Here is a 23,193-nt window from a genome sequence, read left to right as displayed (position 1 = left end):
GTAAAAGAATAGGAGTCCCTAACCTACCTATGTAACTAAATTATCTTATGCCCTAGCCTACCTATATAATAAATTAATTTTTACCTCACCTACCTATGCTTCATTAACTTAACTCAAGACTCATGAAGAAAGAAAAAAAGGAGTAAAACAGAACATAAAATACTACCACACAAACAAACATGATGTATGTATGTATGTATGAGCAACCGCTAAAGAACCCACCTAAAATATAAAAAAATACAACATACAAACACACAAACCACAGACATGCAAACTCTATATAACTCTATATAACTCTATATAACTCTATATAACTCTATATAACTCTATATAACTCTATATAAAATAAAATTAAATAAAAATAAATTAATTAAAAAAGTATAAATATAAAAAAATGAGATCAGGCACTCCGACTCGAGCGAGGCAGAAATGCCTGATCTGATTTCAACGTTTTTTCAGCTCCTATTTATACTCGTTTCAACCATACATTTTCATCATTTCAATCATTCACATCAATAAAAAACTTATTTAATGTATGTACTACACTATTATACAGCCTTAACCAAAATGCTAACCGTACTAAATTGAAGTCATCGAACGAACGCCTTCAAAACATTCTGGTTGGCTGGTTGAATCTGCTATATTGCTTTTCATATAAACATATAATCTAATATAATATAATTTAATTATTTGTATACATGGATTCCAGTCATTTTATATATATATAATAAAAATTCATTATAAAAGCAACAGTAATCAGTGCTATATATGTAAGTACGCAGTTCAAATTTTTCGGGGAGAAATCAAAATAGTTTGAGTCCACACCTTGCTTAGCATCCGATTCCAAGCCGAGCCAAGCCAAGCTGAGCCAATATGCATAGATTTATAAGCGCTTTTATGTTCAAATTTTGCTCGCTATATTTATATATTTTATAAATTTATTATAAAAACAACAGTAATCATTGCTATATATGTACGCACGCAGTTCAAATTTTTCGAGGAGAATTCAAAATAGTTTAAGACCACACCTTGCTTAACATCCGATTCCAAGCCGAGCCAAGCCAAGCTGAGCCAATATGCATAAATTTATAAGCGCTTTTATATTAAAATTTTGTTCGCTTTTTAAACGAATATCCCAATATAACAAATTCTCCATCCTATTTTAACTTTCTTTGATGCTTTTTAATCAGTCAGGTCACAAAAATCATTATCGATATCGCAATGAAATCAATTTGAATTTTTTTTAATTATTGATAAAATTTTTAAATTGTTGATAAAAATAAGTAATATTTATAGTGTAGTAAAACGTTTAAAATTTTTTGAGAGAATTCAAAATAATTTGAGACTACACCATAACACAATTGTACAATTTGAATGTGTAAAAACAACATTATAAATGTATTATAATTACCTGAATATATATCTATCTATTTCTTTATTTAGTTCTGCCTGTGTATGATATTTTGTCAAATTTATTTGATAGGAATTGAATATAACCTTTATACCGGCTGATTAACTACCATGCAGTAAAATAACTACTGTTGACACCATTTCCTCCAACGATTTCGCAACGAATTACCCATACCATATAATTAGAATAAACTCTTTCAATCAATGTTTAAATTTTTATATTGTCATTTATTCTTTCGTTTTTGTTTCTGTACTAATTTTCGTGTCAGATACAATAATTTAGTTTTTAAGTAAATTTTCATTTTCGTAGCTATACCCAAACATGCCTACCTATTGCATTAAAAATTGCAATAATAATAAATAGAAATGAGAAAATTTCTGATGCATCTTTTCACAGGTTTATTTTCAAATTAACTTCACACTAAAATAAATGTAACAATATCCCTATACTCATTGAATATTTTGTTTTACAATTACATATATTTTACTTTATAGACTATTATAATTTATAATGCTATCATAGATTACCATTTTATTATTAATAAAAGCAATACTTTAGAAATGCACAAGTTTCTGTAACAAGTTTCTTTCCTTTTACCAATTTTTTTGGACACCTGTCGCTGATTAGTTAGACCGTTTTCAGTTCAGTTGAAAATAAAATTTAAACAAAAGAAAATTAAAAACCGCATTCAATATGTCATTAAAATTAATTTAATTTTTGAAAATGTTACTGACCTCAATTTAAATTTTAATTCGAATAATTTGCCAATTTTTAGTAGAAAATTTAAAATTTAATTCAGCGAGCATGTCGATGGTAGAGTTCTTAGGTTGCTTCTTGATCACCATTGGTCCGGTTCTCGTTTTGTTCTTCATGACCATCGCACATGACCCCATCCTCGTCATCCTCTGCATCGCAAGGCTGGCCAATTTGTTCTTTCTTTTATTCATTAATTCATTCATTTGTTTTATTTGTTTATTTTTCATATCAATAAATTATATATAAATAAAATAAACAAACAAAATTATTGTCATAGTAATAGTAAATAGATTGATAGAATTATTATATTATACTATTATAGATTTATATATTATTCAATAAATTATTCACAAATGAATTCATCAATTTAATGTTCTCTCAGATAATTTTGTTTATTCTTAAAAAACTTAAAAGTATCTTATCTATCTGGAGTCATTTATAATTTCTGTCATATAAAAATAATAAATTATATATATATATATATATATATATTATGTTACCTTACCTTTCACCACACAACAGTTCTGGTTTGATTAACAAGTGACATGGTTCAACTCAATTATTAATATTTCTATCTAATTAAACCACTAATTAAATTAAATTTGAATTAATAAAATTGAATTAAACTAATTAAGTAAATGATACCCAATGAATATTTCATTTATCTAGTTAACTCTTTTTCATAGTAGTTTAACATATTTATAACTTTTATTTCAAATTTTGCATTGTTTGGGCTGCAGTGCATTTTTCTGGATGTTATCGTTGCTGGTCTCCTCAGCGTGGTGGTTGTTCTTCGACGTCATCATCTTCAAGACCAAGTCAGTCGTCGGGTTCGGTGTGGTGTTTGCTGTCCTCTTCCAGGAGATGTTCAGATTCCTGCTCTTCAAACTCATGAAGTCTGTAATGCTTGTGTATATGTGATGTGTTTTTTCATGATTAGAGAATCGATTGAAATTTTGTTTTATTTTACTAATTAAATTATTCACTAATTCATCTCTTATTTTTATCTACTCACCAATTTATCATTTGTTCATTCATTCATCCATTCATTTATTTGTTCATTCGTTCATCCATTCATTTATTCATCCATTCATTCATTTGTTCATTCGTTCATAAGTTTAATAATTTTATTTTTAGAAAAGCTGAACACGGCCTAAAGACAGTGTGGCGTTCAGACAGTTTGTTCGTCAATGACAATCAGCTAGCTTACGGTCTGTATGCATGTTATATCCTTTTATAGCTTTAATTATTTTTTATTTTAATTAATTTCAATTAATTTAGTTTATTCGTTAATTTCAATTTATTAATTGATTATTTTGATTAATTTGATTATTTTAATGCCTAATTGCTAATTCAATTTTTTTTCCTTTAGTTGCAGGATTAGGTTTCGGCTCCATACATTGCATCTTCAACATGGTCAACCTGCTGGCCGCCATGTTCGGTCCGGGGACTGCCGGCCTCAGAGGACATTCCTACGACTTTTTCATTACTTCCTGTTAGTCACGTGATCGCAATTTGTATCATCACTTCCTGTTGGCTACGTGATCAAAATTTTATCGTCGCTTCCTGTTAGCCACGTGGTCAAATTTTTTTATTTAAAGGGGTTGGGGTTTATTGTCGTCGTCAGCTAGTTGTTCCTACTACTTTATTCATAATTTCCTGTTTTCGTTTGATCATTCACTATGATAAGTTTCTGGTGATGCTGGTTGGTGATCATGTATTTCATCATTGCCATCACTGAACCATCGTCATCGCTTCACTTTGTCATCATCATTTTTGTAGTTAAATTAACAAAAGTAACAACAGCAATTAATAATAATAACAACAACAATAATAATAATAATTATTATAATAATAATTATGGGAACGACTTTTATTTCAACCGCAAAAAAACATACAACAAAAGTAATGCTACAAAATTTCTGCTTTAAAATCTATCTAAAAACCTAAATAGCAAATAGTTAGATTCTTGCATTTCAGACTCATGCTCCAAAACAATCAATGCATCCATAACAACGGAAACCTATTTTATTTCCTTAAAACTTCAAATAAGGTATAAAAAATGATGAAATTAAGAAAATTGAAAAGAATCTAAATAATTATATATAAAATAATAATGATGAATAATAATAATAATGTTAGCATTCCTTAGCCTGGGGTTCCTCCTACTGAATATCTTATGGGGTATCATCTTCTTCCACGGCTTTAGGTGGGGTCTCTACCACCAGCCTGTCATCGTCCTCATCTCCCACTTCATGGTTTCGGCCTGTGTTAGTCGGCTGCCTTCATTCGTCCGTTTGTCATTAAATATATAAATGGATAAATGAATGAATAGATACGTCAGTCGATCAACCAATCAAACCAACGAACCAATTAACATACCATCCAACCAGTCAACAAACCATCCAACCAGCCAACAAACCCATCAACAACCAAACAAACAAGTCAACCAACGAACCAGCCAATTAACCAATCAACTAACCAACCAATGATAAACACTCACAGAGCATCCTATCCTTTCAGTTTGGAGTAGCTTGGAGTATTATGCTAACGCTAGCAATGGTAATCAGCATGGCGTTCTACACCTACAAGGTTCTTGGTGGCTCGTGGCAGCTGCTGAAGCGCTCCTTCAAGTTCACCGAGGCTTTCTGGTATCCCAGTTCGTCGTCGTCGTCTACAGCGGCTCAACCTGAAGATAAGGCCGAGTGATTGTTTGGGTGGAGGTGGATTTGCGGAAATGTGGCCAAAATGTTTGGTTGGCTGATCGGTTGCTGGGCTTGTTGAATGATCGAATCGTTGACTGGTTTGTGGAATGATCGAATGGCATTTGATGAGTTGGTTTGTTTGTTTTTGATTGGCTGTGGTTGGTTGAATGATTGATTGTGTCGTTGATAGGCTGGTTAGATTGTTAATTAGCTGTTAGTTATCATGATATGATTTGCTGGCTGTTTGAGTAGATGATTTAGTTTTCTTTTGGTAAGTTTGTTTGATGTTATTGGATGATTAGCTTGGTGAGCTTGTGTTATATTGGCTGGTCAGAAAGTTGTGGATGTCATATCTGTATATTTTGATGTATTGCTTGATTATCACTATTTCGGTAATTTTTTAGGAAAAGATTGAAAGATTGATTGAATGAATGATTGAATTAGTGATTGATTAAATTAGTGATTGATTGAATTAATGATTAATTTATTAACTGACTGCTTGCTTGATTGAATAATTGATTTGTTGTGGCGTGAGTTATTTACTGTATTTTGACCTGTAATGATATTATTATTTTGTAATTTAATTTAATAATTTAATTTAATAATTTGACTGATTGATTGATTGATTGATTGATTGATTGATTGATTGATTGATTGATTGATTGATTGATTGATTGATTGATTGATTGATTGATTGATTGATTGATTGATTGATTGATTGATTGATTGATTGATACGACATGGGTGTGAACTTGTTTGTTTGTTTCATAGCGTTTTATGTTGAATATTTAGTTACTCTTTGTGTGGCGTGTCTATGTGTCTTTAGTTTTGACGACATGTGTGTTTTGTGTTGCGATCACTTAATGTATTGTATGTTGCTCTCTCTATTGGACGTCTAACCCTCTGTTTGTATACATATTCGTACACATAAACACGTGTAATGCATACGTAATGTGTTTATCTTGTAATTTGGTTCTACTTTTTTCGTTTTGTCTTTTACAGTTTTGTATGTCGGTTATTTTGATAGTTTGTTCGTTATATTTCAAGAATTAATCTTTTTAAATGTTTATTTAATATTTTTATGTTTTTTTCTCATTTAAATTGAAAACGTTTTGAAATGTTATATAAATTTTTTTTATTGTTAGTTGTTGTTTTACTCAATTACGAAATGGTTAGGTTTTAAAAAAGGTATTCATTCATTCATTCATTCATTCATTCATCCATTCACTCTTTTTCTCATTCATCCATTCACTCTCTCTCTCTCTCTCTCGCTTTATTTTATGACATTCATAAAAATCTATCAGGAAAACGGAAACGGAAATGGAAATACGAAAACAAAAAAATAGAATATTTAAAAATCGACAAAAAAATTTTTTTGGCTAGTGAAAAAATTATTAAACATTTGACGCACGTCATTTTAAGAGCTATAAAAATTATGAGAGGAGCTTAGATGCGTTGGTGATTAGGAATGTGGTGGCAGAAGATGGTGGTGGTGATTAGGATGAGATGATGATGTCACACGTCTTAAAATCATAAATTTTTCTTAATAATTGTTAACATTCTGATTGGTTATTATTTTAAGTAAATTAGTTTCTCCGAACAATCAAATTGTTCTTTTCGAGCAAATGCCCTCTGTCGTTACTGCTGCTGCTGCTACTGTCGCTCATTTAAAAATGGTCTACATCTGTGAAGAAAAAATACGTCGAAATTAATTTAAAATATTCATTGCCAGCTATTTAGCCGCTGCTTCTAAACGCCAACTGAGATTAATAACAAACAGCAAATTTCTTTCACAAAATTTGGAAAAAATCGAGGGAGTTTTCTAAATATTAGCAGGTTTGTGTATTTATTAGTTAACACGTTCTATGTTTCTAAAATTCAAAATTGAATGATTCAAAACTCTTAAAACATCTTCATAAATCCACGTTTTGATCAGCCAACAGACCAGTCAACAGCCCAAAAAGCATTTAACCGGACACACGAACAACCAATCAGCATTCAATCAGTCACACAACCAACCAACCAGGAATTGGATTGTCGGGTTGACTATTGAACATCTCACCGACCATCAGTCTATCAGACTTCTTCTTCCTTACCTCCAATATGGCGTTCAGTTCGCATACTCTCAACGTTTTGTACTGTTGGGGAATTTATTAATTTATTTATAAAATTATTAATATAAAAATAATTATTAATATTAAAATAATATTAATAATAAAATTAATAATAACAATTATAATACTTAGAAGAAGTAGAAGAAGAAGTTGAAAAATAACCCCGGATATATTCTTCTGAACAAGTATCTGACTGAATAGTTTGACGCCCACGTCTGGACCGAACAATTTGACGAGTACGTTCTTGTCCATCACAAATATCTCTTTCCCGCCAAATGTTGACAAACTCGATTGCACCCTGATGATAGAGGTAACAATGATGATGGTAATGATTGTGAAATGTTGATAATGATTACGACAATGAAGATTATGATGATGATAATGATGGCGATGATGAATCAACCATCAAATTAACTAACTCCTGACTGAACCCTTTGCAAGCGAGCCAATGTTTAACATCTTCTGGCGAGGATTTCTCACTGATGTTAATTGTGGCTATCGGCGCGCCGTTCGTAGCGATTTTTGGCTTCCTTGGAACTTCTGGTAGTTGCTGCTGTATTTCAGCTTTTATCTGGTTCCTGGCGATCAATTTCTCCTGGTCGGATTTGCCTTAATGTGTGAGGGAAATTTGTAGAAATGAAAGGTAAGGATGTTTCTGGTCGGCTAGTTAGCCCAGTCGGCAAAATTTCCGTGTCTCGCGTTGTTATTGCGCAGTGACCTGGTTCGAATACCGTCTCTTCTATACCGAAGACCATCGTATGTAACGCACACATTCTAAAAAAGTGTGTGCGTATATTACAGCCTTGTGGCACGAAAGTTATAATTATTAATTTAAATAAATTCATATAATATAATAAAATAATAGTAAATAATATAAAAATTAATGATAAAAATGATAATAAAATAATATGTAAGCAGGTCTGAACATGTCAGTCAGAGCTGTGTAATAAAGAGAAGAAGAATGTTTCAATGGAAGAAAAATGATGCTACAATGCTTTAATAGAAATTGATTCAGAGTTTTGAATCCATTGAAACATTAGAATCCAATTTTATAACAGTTTTTATTATGCATCAAAGTTGAAAGAGAAGAAGATTGACTCACCTGATTCCATTGTGTTGTCGGTTTGATTCTGTAAAAACATAATTGTGTTTGTAAGTTTAAAGTGGACTGCATTAACATCAGTTCCAGTATTTTTAATAGAATTTTATATGTTTCATAATAAACCAGGTTAATTTATATAAAGATTATTGTACTACCAACGGTAATTTTAACAAATCACTATAAATATTCGCGTTAGTAGAATGACATATGGAAACCACAGAAATCGCCATTCTTTCCTTGCACAAGGCAACACAACTCTTATTAAAATGAAAGCATCCAACAGGAAGAAACGAGCGAACGACCTCAAAGGACCGGATGACAGACATGGGCAGGTATCCGATGAGTCCCGTGCTGCACGATCGGACCTTCGATCGCATCCTTCCCACTTCCAGGACCTTGAGAATTATTTCGTGAATTTGGTAGCATCAAATCGTGCTTACATCATTTTTATGGTTTTTTTTTTGAATTTGATCGTAAAATTGTTCTATTCGGTAAAATTTAGTCAATTTTGCGTACACCGGTTAGTTATGAAGTTAAAGATAAGTTTGATTGGCAATTAATTAAAAAAAATATACTTAAACCATTCCGGCCGTAACAGAATATCAATGATCGTAACAAAATGAATAATTCGAGATTATTTTATGTGAAATAAAAATAATAACCAGAATGAAAAAAATTGTAAATCTTTTTTTTTTTATGAAATTGAACTCAAACCTCGAAGACGTCTCCCCTTTCAACGTCCAGTTCTTGGTTATTCTCCGCCGGTCTGTTGTACGTCGCTATGATGAAGCTGGTTACGGGGAAAATATATTTTTGATCCCATCAAAGCTAAAAATGTAAATTATGACTCTACAATTACATTTTTTTTTATTTGAAGGATGGCCAAAAAAAGATAAACTTGTAGATAAGCCACCCATAACTAAAAAATTCTAACTATAAATGTAACAGGAATGTCGAATAAATACATACACATAAACTCACGCTCACACACACACAAACATACATCACATTATTACTTTATAATTTTGCATAATTATAAATACATACACATAAACTCACATACACAGACATATAACACATTACTACTCTATAATTTTGCCTCATTAAGTTTGTTGGACGTTTGGTCAGTTGTTTAATGCTATTTACTCGCTCAGTCAATAACTCAATTTCTATATTTTTATTATTACTATCATTTTATAAATAATAAGGTATATACCGAACATATTGCAACAAGTTTTTCATAAAAAAATTTGAAATAATTTTTCAGTCGACGCATACTCTTTTCCTTGCGAGATGAGGTAATCAACTTGCTGCTGCTGAGGCTGTTGGTCGTGCAACTGCTGCTGCGATAGTGGGATTTGCTGGTAAATCTGTTGATGTTTCGTTTGTTGTTTGTTTGCTTGTTTTTAATGTTGTTTGCTGTTGTTGTTGTTGATGTTTGCTATTGATGTTGTTGTTGTTGTCGCCATTTGTGGTTGTAGTTGTTGTTTGCTGTTGCTGTTGTTATTTTATGGTTGCTTACGTTGACGTAAAGTAATATTAAAAAAATTGAATCTAGAAATTGAACTACACCAAGCCGTCTACGTGACTTTGAGCGTAGTGCAGAAAAAAAGTTGACTTAGCCAAAAAATTAGAAAAAATACAAGAAAATTTCAATAGCTTAATGCTTCAACTGGGCAAATAAATTATGAAAAGTAATTATGAAATTATGAATGGACAACCATGTTGTCGTTAGGAGCAGTTGGAGAAGGCAGTTGTGGACGAGACGGTGGAAAATATTGCTGTTGTTGTTCAACTTGTTGTATTTCTTGCCTAATTTGTTGCATAGCCATTTGAGATTGTCTCTTGTTGGCTGGCTGCTGTGGAAATTGTGGCTGCTGGGGCTGGAATTGTGGTTGTTGTGGTGGTGGGTATTGCTGCTGTGGTGGATAATAAGAAAGTTGTTGGGGTGGGTAAGGTTGTTGGGGTGATTGGAGTTGTTGCTGGTTGTATGGTGGTTGGCTCGGTCTGGGTTGGTTTGTTGTCAGGGAGGGTGGTCTCGACCAGTTGGGAGACATTTGCTGACCGAATGAAGCCGACAGGGGTGGCATGATTTTGGGATCTGGAGACCACCCGTCACTGAAGACCGGAACGTACATAGGAATGTTACTGCAGCACAGCATCCAAAAAGATCTGGAAATAGGAAAAAATCTATCAGCTGGTTGACGACAGTTATTGAAAAAAAACATGAAACGTTGAAAATATTTAAAATTCTTGTTAATGGAGTAAAAGTATTTTTGCCAAAACAAATTGTTCATCAACCATTTGCAAATAAAACACTATCTCACTAGTGCAAATTTCAATAAGTTGACAAAAATATAAAATAAAACTAAGAACGACCACCACGAACTTCTCTCCGGCTCCGATATTCCATGCAGTTCCCAAGCACTTCCAGAGTTCGACCTCCTTTGTGAACATGCAGTCCTCCAAGAAGGTGATGGTCTCGTCGTTCAGCAAAGGGGTGATCACTTCCTCCCAGATTGGTTTCTCGTTCCGAGCCACGATCTGGCAGCTGGCCTCAACGATCAGATCCAACGGCTGGAACAAGTAGTGGACAATCTCTGGCGAGTTGGGATTGTTGATGTGGCCCTTCAGTTTGGCCTTCGTCGTAAAAAAAAATTGAAACACGTTGTGAGTATTCTCGTGATTTAACTATTTAGTTATCCATTCATGTATTCATTCGTTCGTTCATTCATTCGTTTATTCATTCATTAGTTTTTTTATTCGTCGTTTATTCCTTCCTTCCTTCCTTCATTCATTCATTCATGTATTCATTCGTTCGTTCATTCATTCGTTTATTCATTCATTAGTTTTTTTATTCGTCGTTTATTCCTTCCTTCCTTCCTTCATTCATTCATTCATGTATTCATTCGTTCGTTCATTCATTCGTTTATTCATTCATTAGCTTTTTATTCGTCGTTTATTCCTTCCTTCCTTCCTTCATTCATTCATTCATGTATTCATTCGTTCGTTCATTCATTCGTTTATTCATTCATTAGTTTTTTTATTCGTCGTTTATTCCTTCCTTCCTTCCTTCATTCATTCATTCATTCATTCATTCATTCATTCATTCATTCATTCATTCATTCATTCATTCATTTATTCATACATTCATTCATTCATTCATTCATTCATTTATTTATTCATTCATTCATTCATTCACTCACTCATTCATTCATCTACAACTCAATATAGAATAATAATTAACAACACGTATTTTAACATTCCAAAATGATATAAGGCTGTCCCAGCTTAACAAAAAATTAATTACTACATTTGTCAAGCATATAAATAAAAATTATATTTAGTAGTAGTAGTAGTAGTAGTTGTAGTAGTAGTAGTGGTAGTAGCAGTGGTAGTAGTAGTAGTAGAAGTAGTGGTAGTGGTAGTAGAAGTAGTGGTAGTAGAAGTAGTGGTAGTAGTAGTAGTAGCAGTAGTAGTAGTAGTAGTAGTAGTAGTAGTAGTAGTAGTAGTAGTAGTAGTAGTAGTAGTAGTAGTGGTAGTAGTGGTAGTAGTAGAAGTAGTGGTAGTAGTAGTAGTAGCAGTAGTAGTATTAGAAGTAAGTGTAGTAGTAGTTGTTGTAGTAATTGTTGTTGTTATTGTTTTTGTTGTTGTAGAAGTAGTGGTAGTAGAAGAGGCAGTAGCAGTAATAGTAGTTGAAGTAGTAGCGATAGTAGCGGGTAGTGGTAGTAGTAATAGTAGTACTGACCAGTAAATTGAAAGAGAGCTTAATGTACTGGAAGACTGTGATGAACTCTTCTCTGGTTGGTGGTCGAGCTCTCATGACCAGCATGCCATCTGTGGTGGTGGATGGATAGATGGATGGATGGATGAATGGAGGGAGGAATGGATTGATGGAAGGACGGACGGATGAATGAATGGATGGATAGATGGATGGATGGATGGATGGATGGATGGACGGATGGATGGTTGGATGGATAGACGGATGGATATATAGACGGAGAGATAGATGGATGGATGAATAGATGGATGGATGGATGAATAAATGGATAAATAGATGAATAAAGGAAAAAAGATAGAGTGGATGATTAAAAAACTGAAAAAAATCAAGATGAAGAAGAAAAATTAAAAAATGGGATAACTTCCCAATGGGAATAAGAAACCTCCAAATCCGGATTTCCTGCTGTTTTTCTTCCTCTCTTCCAACTGCTTGTAGGCGTCTGCAACGTCCTGGAGTTTCGTCACCAACAACTCAACTTCGTCCAGACACCTATTCAGTAGTTCCTGTGATGACGATGATGATCAATGATGATGATGATGCTGGTGATTATTGCGATGGTGATGATGATGATATAGCAGTATCATTGTAGAAAAAAAAACATCATCATCCAAATCTTCAACATCATCATCGTCACCATCAACTTCATCTTCATCATAATCTTCTTCTTTATCATCATCACCATCATGGCCACCACCATCATTACCATCATCGTCTCACCAAATAAACATCCCTCTGCTGCTGATCGTCGTTCTGTTGTTGGAAGACAGTGCGCGCTGGTGGTAGCTGCAACGACTTCTGCTTGTACTTTATTGTCGCCATAGCTACAGTCGCGTCCAAAATTTTATGTTAACAATCTTTTAATGGTTTGGAAAAAAAATGGAAATATATTTATGTAAAAATTATAATAGTAATTACAGCCAGTTAACTTTAACCCAATTATCATCATCATTATCTTCAACATCATCATCATCTTTATCGTCGTCATCATCATCGTCACCTGCACTACCATCATCATCATTATCATCATCATCACCACCACCACCACCACCATCATCACCACCACCACCACCATCATCACCATCATCATCATCACCACCTGTTCCTTTGGCGCCTTCCTCGTCGTACCAATCGGCCATGTTGATTGACGTCCTAGAGGAGGATGACGACGTGCCGACCAGTGGTTGCTTCGCCGAGGCTGCAGCAGCCGGTGGTGGACCGTTTTTACTGCAGTGAAAGGTGGTGATGATGTTGCTGGGCGTTTGAAAAAGAGAGAGAGAGAGAGAAAAGGAGAGAGAAAAGAAAAAGGAGAGAGAGAGAAGAAAGAGGAGAGAGAGAGAGAGAGAGGTAAAAAAAAAACTGAAAGATAGCGAAAGAAAGAAAAAGAAGTAAAAAGAAAGAACTGGGAACAATCTCACCTATCTTTCGTCTTCGCAGCATCAAAATTTTTCAGAAACTCTTTGGCGACAGGCTGTGAAAAAAAAATAAATAAATAATAATAATAATAATAATAATAATACACGTAAATTAAAAAACTCCTATTGAAAAACTTGTGACATTTATTGGCTGACAAGTTAGCTCAGACGGTTAAACTGCCACGTCCGGCGTTGAAGTCATTGCGCGGTGACCTCGTTCGAACGCTCTCCTGCCAGAATACAAAAAAGGCAGACTGTACTTGAAATGTTTGTGTCGTGTGATATGGATGATGCTAGATACGAATTTATTTGTTCGTCCTGTGGTGTGGATGTTACCACAGATGTTGTGTTGCGTGAATGTTGCAGCCCTTGCGGCCGCTTCTGTGACTCCAAAGTATTTTTTTTAAATAAGTAGAGAACGATTTGTGAGCACGTAAGCAGGTTTACTGAAAAACAAAATAAAAATTGTTTTATCAAATTTAAAATATCAAAGACATGCTATAATAATAAAAATAATAAAATAATAATAATAATAAAATAATAATAATATTAACAATAATAATAATAAAATAATAATAAATGCAAATTTTACTCATATCTCCGTCATTGTTCAGCTAATAATGTGGCGTTGTTATGTGTAGGACAATACAGTTGCGTGATTGCTAAATTATAACTATAATTAATAATAATAATATTAAAATTGTTTTTATTATTATTAGTAGTAGTAGTAATAGTAGTTGTTGCTGTTGTAGCAGCAGCAGCAGCAGCATTAGTAGTATCAGCAGTAGTAGTAGTAGTAGTAGTAGTAGTAGTAGTAGTAGTAGTAGTAGTAGTAGCATCAGCAGCAGTAGTAGTAGTAGCATTGGTAGTAGCAGTAGCAGTAACAGTAGTTGTGGTTTTTGTTTTTATTACTATTGCAGTTGTAGCAGTTGTTGTGATTTTTATTATTAATAATAAACAAATGGTACATAATTATTATTATTATTATCATTATTGTTGTTAATATTACAAAAAATATTTATCGGTGAGTTTTTAAAAGTTTTGTTGAATTTGGAAGATTAATTGACTGAGTTGTACCATTTTTATGTTCAGCATATTTGAAAATATTAATTAACAGGAAATAAAAATTATTTGTTGTCGGTGAAGTGATTCTTGAATAAGTCAAAGTTTTACAATAATTTTTTAACCAATTACGTTTGATAGCCTGTCTGTTGATTAGTGTTTGTAAATTTCGCGTTCGCCCGTTCGTTCGTTTGTTCGTTCATACATTGGTTCATTAATTCGTTTGTTTTTCATACATTCATCTGTTCATTAAATTATTTGTAAATTCATTCATGCATCCATCCATCGATTTGTTTTGAGAATTCATTCACACAATCATTTCATTCATAATACAATCATTCCTTTCTTCTTTCATTCCTGTTCTCGTTCATTCATTAATTTTTTTTTCTCAGTTATTTAGTCATTTTTGATTCATTTGGTCGTTCCATTAACGTGGGCCAATATAATCACTAGCCGTTCGAGTTCATTCATTTATTTTTTCACCAAACGCTCATCAAACATCTTCAATTTCTTTCACACAACCATCTCAAAACAAATCTTTAAAATTAATTCAACAAAAATGGAGTCATTTACAATGAACACAATTTGACTACTCAGTAGTCATTAAGTTTTCCAAATTCAGCAGCACACACAAACACATTCACACACGCAGCCACACAAACACACACACAGATAGAGAGAGAGAGAGAGAGAGAGAGAGAGAGAGAGAGAGAATAAGAAAGAGAACCACACTCAACAATATTGACGATGACAAACGATAGCAGACAATAGCAGCTACTAGCTACCATTTGATATGAGGGTTCGTATAACGAACAGTCTGCCCGTCTCATAAGAACTTTTAAAAATTTTTCTGTAGTAACTAAAGTGGAAATCATTTACTTCTGCTAATGAAACGAAAAGAATTTAATGCATTATGATGCATATGTGAAAATGTGTGTGTGTGTATGCGTGAATGTGTATACATATGTGATTGTGTATGTGCATACGCCTGTGTTTGTGTTAGTGTGAGTGTATTAATGTGTATATCTGTGTGTATGTGGGTGTTAGTATGCGTGCGTGTATCTGTGTATGTACGTACGTGTGTGTGTGTGTGTGTGTGTGTGTGTGTGTGTGTGTGTGTGTGCGTTGTTGTGTGTGTCAGTCTGTACGTTCACCTGTTTTAAAAGTATTTACAATAGTGAGTGCGTCGTATTTAAATACCTGTGTTTTTCATCTATCTGCCTGAATGTATGTGTGTATGTATGTTTTGGTTTCGTCGTTTGTTTCTATAAGTGTATATTTATGCACGCATTTTTGTATATGTGTGTGTACGTGTTTTCCTTTATAATTGTTTATTGATGACATATCTATTTTTATTTTGATATGTTTGTTTGTGTGCTGTTATGTTTCCTCAGAATTTGTGTCTTTAACAGCCATTATGTGTTTATTAGCATGAGAGTTTTAGTGTCTGTGTGTGTTTGTGTGTGTTTGTTTGTGTGAGTGTGTGTCTGTGTGTGTCTGTGTGTGTTTGTGTGTGTTTGTGTGTGTTTGTTTGTGTGAGTGTGTGTCTGTGTGTGTCTGTGTGTGTTTGTGTGTGTTTGTTTGTGTGAGTGTTCTATCTTTGCAGAGGTGACTTCGTGTTTGCTTTTGTTGTCATATTTATTTATTTGTCTTTCCATGTGTTCGCGCTTTTTAGTTTGTTTAGACGAATGTTTGCAAACGTGTTTTCTCTCGTATTTTTTTAGATGTAGATTGTTGGAGCGAAAAACACGTTGTAATATCCAACAACACTGCGATAGAATCAATATGAAAATACTATGACATTCCTTTCAAAACACGAACCAAACACAAACTCACTCGTTCATGGAAAGAAACAACAACAACAACAAATCAAAAAACCATAAAACCTTTTTAGTGTCAAACTGAAATATGTAGAACTGGGCCGGTGCGATCTGTAAATAATCCTCGATCTTCATGAGCACCAAGTTGCCACACTTGTCCATCACACTCCTCACAAACGTCTCAGGACAAGGAGTGATGCTGTAGTATGGAATTCTTTCGGCAACGTTTTTAGTATTCTTATCAATAATCTTCATCTCGGTGGGGTCAAGTTTAAGAATGACCCTTACAGGTCGGAAACATTTTGTCCGGTCGAGTTCATGCAACCTTATTATGGCTTCCTCTGGTCTCGAGATGACCAGTTGTGGGGAGAGGGATGAGGAGGAGGAGGTAGAGTTTCTGTCGCCCTCTGTACCCTGTTGGGCCAGCGACGAGGGAGTGATTTCTAGATTCAGGAGGTGGTCAACTTCGTATTGTGCTCCGTCCGAGGGCATTTTTAGTTAAATAAGGATCACTTTTTTCTTTCTGTGCTTTTATTTTGTTATCTCTGTTTATCAATTTTTAATTTTTTTCTTTTTTAAATAATAATTTCTATTTTCTTAACAGTTCAAATATGACTGATCTTTCAAACTATAAATATAAAACGCTATAAACAATCGTGACTAAAACTTCAACAATGCCTTTATGCATGTCATCAGAAAACTTATTATTATTATTATTATTATTATTATTTATTAATTACCCGATATGAAATTTTAGGAATATGAAATAATATCAGTAAAATCAGTTAAATTAATCTGTGATTATATCAAAATTATGTGATTTGTACTCTTTTCTCTAGAGAGTGAAGATTTATAAATCATAAATTGATCCGTGTACGTGCATGCTTGTTCTTATCAAAAAATAACACTTGAACTGTCTTCATTATTATTCTGATCAATCACTAAATAATAACAATAATAGAGAAAAAATAATTATTATTTTTTTGCTATTATTATTAATAAATATTCAAATGAATATTATAATTAATTTAAGTTAAAATTAAAGCTACTGAAGACTTCGAAATGTATGCTTACATGCGTGTGTTTATATATATATATATATATATATATATATATATATATATATGTTGGTAATATATATATATATATATATATATATATAGGTGAATGCTGGTAAAACACTGTATGTGTGTGTGTGTGTGTGTGTGTGTGTGTATAAATACGTATTATGCTGCTATTTGCTATAACCTGACAATACTTGAAAGATATTTCAACTCAAGAGAATCGAAATACACTGTATAATATCGGTATTAAATCAACTCGCATACATACATACATGCATGCATGCATACATACATGCATGCATACATACATGCATGCATGCATACATACACACATTCGCACGTACAATCCGGATGACAAACGCTACAAAAAATAATACATATCAATACTATTACATAAATTTAATTCTGTTTGTATTATGAAGGGAGCAACAAAGAACCTTTCTGTGCGGGAACCAGGAATATAAATAAACACCGGAACCTGAAATTGATTTCAGCTCCCTCATAGCTTTTATCATACATTCATACAGGCAAACAAACAAACATTCATATATGCATAACACATATTGATTAAATTATGAATTATATATATATATATATATATATATATAATTATTTATAAAGATCTCTGCGTTATCGGCATTATTCAAAACGCAGAGATCTTCATAAATAATTGTATTTATGATAGTCTAATCCCAATATATATATATACATATATATATATATATATATATATATATATATATATATATTTCAATTTTAGCGTTTAATATGAATAGTTAAATTAATAAAATATTGAAGAAGCTATATTTAACTAGAGGGACTAACTGTTATTAATTATATATTCATTCATTCATTAGTTATTTCATTCATTCACTCAATGGTTTTACTGCTATTTCGCACTTTATTCTATGTTTCATCTATCTGCCCATTCATTCATTTATTCGTTCATTTACTCATTAATTCATTCATTCCTTCATTCCTTCATTCATTCATTCCTTCATTCATTCATAGTTATAAACTATTCTAATGAATGTTCATTAGCATCTATAATATTGAGGATAAAACGCTGGTGTGTTTGTGTGTGGTTTGTGTCTATGTGTGTGTGTGTGTGTGTGTTTGTGTGTGTCTGTGAGTGGTGTTTGTGTGTGTGTGTGTGTGTGTGATATAATGTAAAATTTTGAAAACCAAACGGTATTAATTTAGGATATATCGAACCTTTTGAATGCACCTACATTTTGAACTGCGAATTTATCATGCTACCTCTAGTATATCGTGTAAACGCATACATCGGATGTTTAAATCTAACGTAGTTTGTATATATCGAAGTTTAGATACATCGAAGTTTAGATACATCGAAGTTTAGATACATTGAAGTTAATTTTGTTTACACTTTCGTTATTTATAGAAATCTCAGAAAAAAACAAGTCTATAAAGAACCGTTGGATGAGTTTTCAGTAAACTTTTACGTCCGCGTTTCGAAAATGTTTATATTTTTATTGCTATCCCTATTAAAGTTTTTATTATTACTTCTACTACTACTTCATAATAATTATATTATGACGATAATATAATAATTATCATGATTATAATTATAATAACTATTATATTATAGCGTAGAAGATATTATATTATAGCTTCGAGAATATTTAAAGGCTCGCCACACCCAAATATTTTGGCGTCATTTAATCACTAATCATCATTTGACTGACGTAAGTACACATTTTATGATGGCTGTAAATTACGAGCTCTTTTTTGGTAGACCAAAAACGTCTTTGTATATGTGCTATTAGTGGATTATTCAATTTGCACGTCTGCTTGTCTTCTCTAGTATTATCTTTAAACTTTTATTGTCATTAGATTACACAATTATGTAATATAATGTGTAATCAAATGACATTACATTACATTGCCATAACAATGCATAACATAGGACAAACTTCATTACCTTACCTAACCTCAAGTTTATTGTTCTATATTGCATTAAGTAGATTAAATTGTCAAACATTTATTTGTCTACATTACATAACCTTAATTTTAAGGCAAGACATTCTATTACATTACATTACAATGCTTTACCATATGATTACATTAGCTTTACAGCATAAATGCCAATACCATGTTTAATTTCACTGGATGGCTTAAAATATATTTCGTTATATAATATTTAATTTAAAATTGATAGAAATCACATTTGCCTGTTATGGAATCTATTTGTGGTGGATATTTGTGGTGTAGAAGAACGGAGTACAAAACGTCGTATCGGTATTTGAAGTGCGCACTAAATACATATCAATAAATACAAATACGGACACAAATACAAATACCATTCTCGTACATAAAATACAAAACAAAATACCAATACCACTTTCTGGCAAGTTCACACCTAAATACGAAATACCCTTAACTTGGTATTTGCAAAAACTCAACTATTCTCCAACTTTTTCTAATCTAATCAAACTGCAAATTTATCATGCAAGGCTCAAGTAGAGTTTAAGTAGGATCCGGTATTAATAAGATCATTGTGTATGTTTGTATACAAAGGTATGCATTGTGTTGTATGTTCAGTACAATCATTAAGGCATACATTATGTATATTTGTATTACCTGTGTGTATACAAAGATATGCATTTAATAGTTTTTTTTACAATCGTTAAAATATGCATTTGTACATGCAGTACATACATTAGGACATGCGTTGCATTGTATGTTGAATCGTTCGAATCTGATCGACTATGAAATGTGCAAATATCTGATACGCAAGTAGTTACAGTTTGCTCCGCTAATACAGGTATGATGGTTGTGTGTCGAGGTTGTTATTGTCATGTTGTACATAGAAACACTACTGCAAAACATATAGATAAACACACACAAACAAACACACACACACATACATGTATACACACATACATGCATGCACACTTACATACAAACACATATACACACGTACTCAAATATACAAACACCACTCGTACATACAAATACACACACATACTAAGTACATATAAAACACAAACTAGCCTTCTTACGATCACACATAACCCCACATACATGCAAACACACGCAAACATACACACATAGACGTACACACAAGTATGTACGTGTATGAAACGTGCATGAAAGTACCCGCCAGTGCAAACATAACTAGGCATTTGTACAACTATTTCGATTGTCGTCAAATTTTTAAGAACCTACCAACTCTGCGACAGACACCAAGAATTGAAATATGAAATGTCAACTGAGTAACATTCTTTCTGTTTTTCCTTCTGTCAGCAAACCCAGGGCCGCAATAGCCAGTCACAAATACTATTCTTTATTTTTTTCTCCTATTTATTTCTTTCAACTTTTACTACTGAAAATTATATTACGACTTGTAGTAATACTAGTACTGCTATTGCTGATGTAACTACTATTAATGTTACTACAACTACAGCCACTACTACTACTACTACTACTAATAATAATAATAATAATAATAATACAACTATTACTACAATTAACTACTACCACCACTACTACTACTAATCGCAAATTCGTCTTCAGTTCTAATTAAAAATACACACCCAATGTATTTTCTATCAGGCCCCCAGCTCGCATCATCATCATCACCATCATCATTATTATTATTATCTTTCTTTATTATTATTATATACTATAATTAAATTATATTTATGTACTATATTATTATTATTACTGTTATTTCATAGGAGAATAATATTATTAAAAATTAATTACAATGTCTAGTGTTTTTATTATTATTATTATTATTATTATTATTATACTTATCGGTGTCTTATGTAAACAATACGCACTCTTCAAAATTCATAATACCCACCCACGCTAAAACACACACACAAACACACACACACACACACACACACACACACACACATATATATATATATATAATTATATCACATACACACACACACCACACAAAATACATATATACAAGATATATAATTAAAATATAAAATAGTTTATGTAACAAATGTTACATGTATGTTACATAAATTACTTTACATTCTAATTACATATCGTGTATGTATGTATTTTGTGTCTACCTCTGTCCTCCAACATTTATTGTTGATGGATCATTCAAGGTTCATAAAGTCATCGGGACAACCTCGAAATGAACTAGTTGATCTGATCTTCGTTTTGCGTCCAGAGACCCGGTTTCCCGAGGTAGAACGCTGTTTTCTTTGCCATCAACTTTTTGCGCCAAATTAGACGATCAGTTGTATCCATTTCATTTAAATTTAGAGCTTTCATGTCTTGCTCGATTGTTTGCGACCAGGTTGGTTGCAGGAAAACGCGGTAGTTAAAAATTAGTTGGTTGCATGGGCCGATGGGTTGGTATATTACCCAAAATAGTTAATATATGCCAAATGCCAAAGAAGAGCTTTGTGCAGATGGTTCTACTTCTACAGGAAACTGTGGATCGATCAGTTGGCCGTTTACAAAAATATTTGAAAGTTATAAAAAATGTTTTTAAACAATTTGACATTAATTGGTGAATCATTAGAAAACATAGAAACAGCCGCTCTTCATATAAAAACACACGTACACTAACACACACACACACACACAAACATACACGTGCAAAAAATATCACAAGAAATAATAACTATTAACTTTAATTAATTAAGTAATTGAGTTACCATGGCGGCAAATACTTACGCAGAGGTAGATAAATTAACGTAATTGAGAGCAATTAGTTTCTTGGTCATCATCACATACCACCAACCACATCGAAAGCAGCATCAGCAGCGTTCCTAGCGACAGTTAACTGGTTCTGTAGCGGTCGATACTGAAAGAGTTCAATCGAAATTAATCTCATGTTGGTGTTTGTGATCGTGACCAAGGAATATTAATAAACGTTAAATATTACTCATCCGTCAGCAGACCATCATACAAATATTCATTTCATTTATTACATTACGTGCTAATTTAGGCACGCACACACACAGACACACATACACACGCAAACATGTGCAAACATACATACATACCTAATACATACATAGCATGGTTGACAAATTTGAAAGCGTAATTTACATTTGAGTCATTCATTTTTCTCACTATTGTAAACAAGACTACAAATCCATAGGAATTCTACACACACACACACACTCACACACACACACATTTTCACGCGCACATACACGCACAAACAGTAGCAGTAGCAATAAATCTGAATAAAAGTTTTTTATTACGTAGTTCTTTATGAGACTAATACAAATACAAATACAAAATCACTAAAGCATTGTTCTTCATTTAGTGGCACATTTGTACGTTACGTCGACACCACACGGGGCACACTACCTGATACATCTTGCGATACATACATGATACATCTTGTGACACATACATGATACATCTTGCGATACATACATGATACATCTTGCGATACATACATGATACATCTTGCGATACATAAGTGAACATCTTGCGACACATACATGATACATCTTGTGATACATACATGATACATCTTGTGATACATACATGATACATCTTGTGATACATACATGATACATCTTGTGATACATCTTGCGATACATACATGAATCATCTTGTGATACATACATGATACATTTTGTGACACATACATGATACATCTTGTGATACATGCATGATACATCCTGTGAGATAAATACATGATACATCTTGTGATACATACATGATACATCTTGCGATACATAAGTGAACATCTTGCGACACATACATGATACATCTTGTGATACATACATGATACATCTTGCGATACATACATGATACAGTGCTTATTACCATACATGACACACAAGACAAATGATGCCATTGGGTTCGGTGCCGTAAGTATTCGAACCCCGTCAGTGCAAATAACAAACATTTCAAGACCAGAGTCGCTAAGTATTTAGAGCATTTACATAGTACTTATTTTCAACAGTAACGCTAGAGACATCGCAATCCTATTGACTGCCTAG

The 23,193-nt window shown here is 32.8% G+C and overlaps 3 protein-coding genes across 3 annotated transcripts; 1 reads left to right on the top strand and 2 right to left on the bottom strand.

Annotated features, from left to right (window-relative positions):
• Window positions 1-2,215: 2,215 nt before the first annotated feature.
• Window positions 2,216-6,016, top strand: HELRODRAFT_98923 (hypothetical protein; the record flags this gene model as incomplete). The annotated part of the gene is made up of 7 exons (XM_009017855.1): window positions 2,216-2,340; window positions 2,908-3,063; window positions 3,305-3,378; window positions 3,540-3,662; window positions 4,310-4,437; window positions 4,673-5,537; window positions 5,606-6,016. 6 exons carry the CDS (start codon window positions 2,216-2,218, stop codon window positions 4,874-4,876), a joined length of 810 nt encoding a protein of 269 aa, XP_009016103.1. The 3' UTR covers window positions 4,877-5,537; window positions 5,606-6,016.
• Window positions 6,017-6,132: 116 nt separating this feature from the next.
• On the bottom strand, window positions 6,133-8,830 carry HELRODRAFT_191298 (hypothetical protein). Its single transcript, XM_009017854.1, has 7 exons — window positions 8,803-8,830; window positions 8,391-8,483; window positions 8,089-8,116; window positions 7,406-7,595; window positions 7,149-7,284; window positions 6,896-7,010; window positions 6,133-6,556 (listed from the first exon to the last, which is right to left on the bottom strand). The coding sequence occupies exons 2-7, from the start codon at window positions 8,463-8,465 to the stop codon at window positions 6,540-6,542; spliced, it is 561 nt and encodes a 186-aa protein (XP_009016102.1). The 5' UTR covers window positions 8,466-8,483; window positions 8,803-8,830; the 3' UTR covers window positions 6,133-6,539.
• Window positions 8,831-9,326: 496 nt separating this feature from the next.
• HELRODRAFT_171098 (hypothetical protein) lies at window positions 9,327-16,655 on the bottom strand (the record flags this gene model as incomplete). The annotated part of the gene is made up of 11 exons (XM_009017853.1): window positions 9,327-9,458; window positions 9,810-9,971; window positions 10,154-10,285; window positions 10,468-10,728; window positions 11,837-11,925; window positions 12,252-12,372; window positions 12,587-12,690; window positions 12,966-13,093; window positions 13,285-13,337; window positions 13,495-13,599; window positions 16,230-16,655. The coding sequence occupies 11 exons, from the start codon at window positions 16,653-16,655 to the stop codon at window positions 9,327-9,329; spliced, it is 1,713 nt and encodes a 570-aa protein (XP_009016101.1).
• Between the last annotated feature and the right edge of the window lie 6,538 nt (window positions 16,656-23,193).

Source organism: Helobdella robusta, assembly GCF_000326865.2.
Source record: "Helobdella robusta unplaced genomic scaffold HELROscaffold_20, whole genome shotgun sequence".
NCBI lineage: Eukaryota > Metazoa > Annelida > Clitellata > Rhynchobdellida > Glossiphoniidae > Helobdella > Helobdella robusta.
The sequence above is the reverse complement of the archived record's forward strand: the minus strand, read 5'-3'. Positions and strand labels throughout refer to the sequence as shown.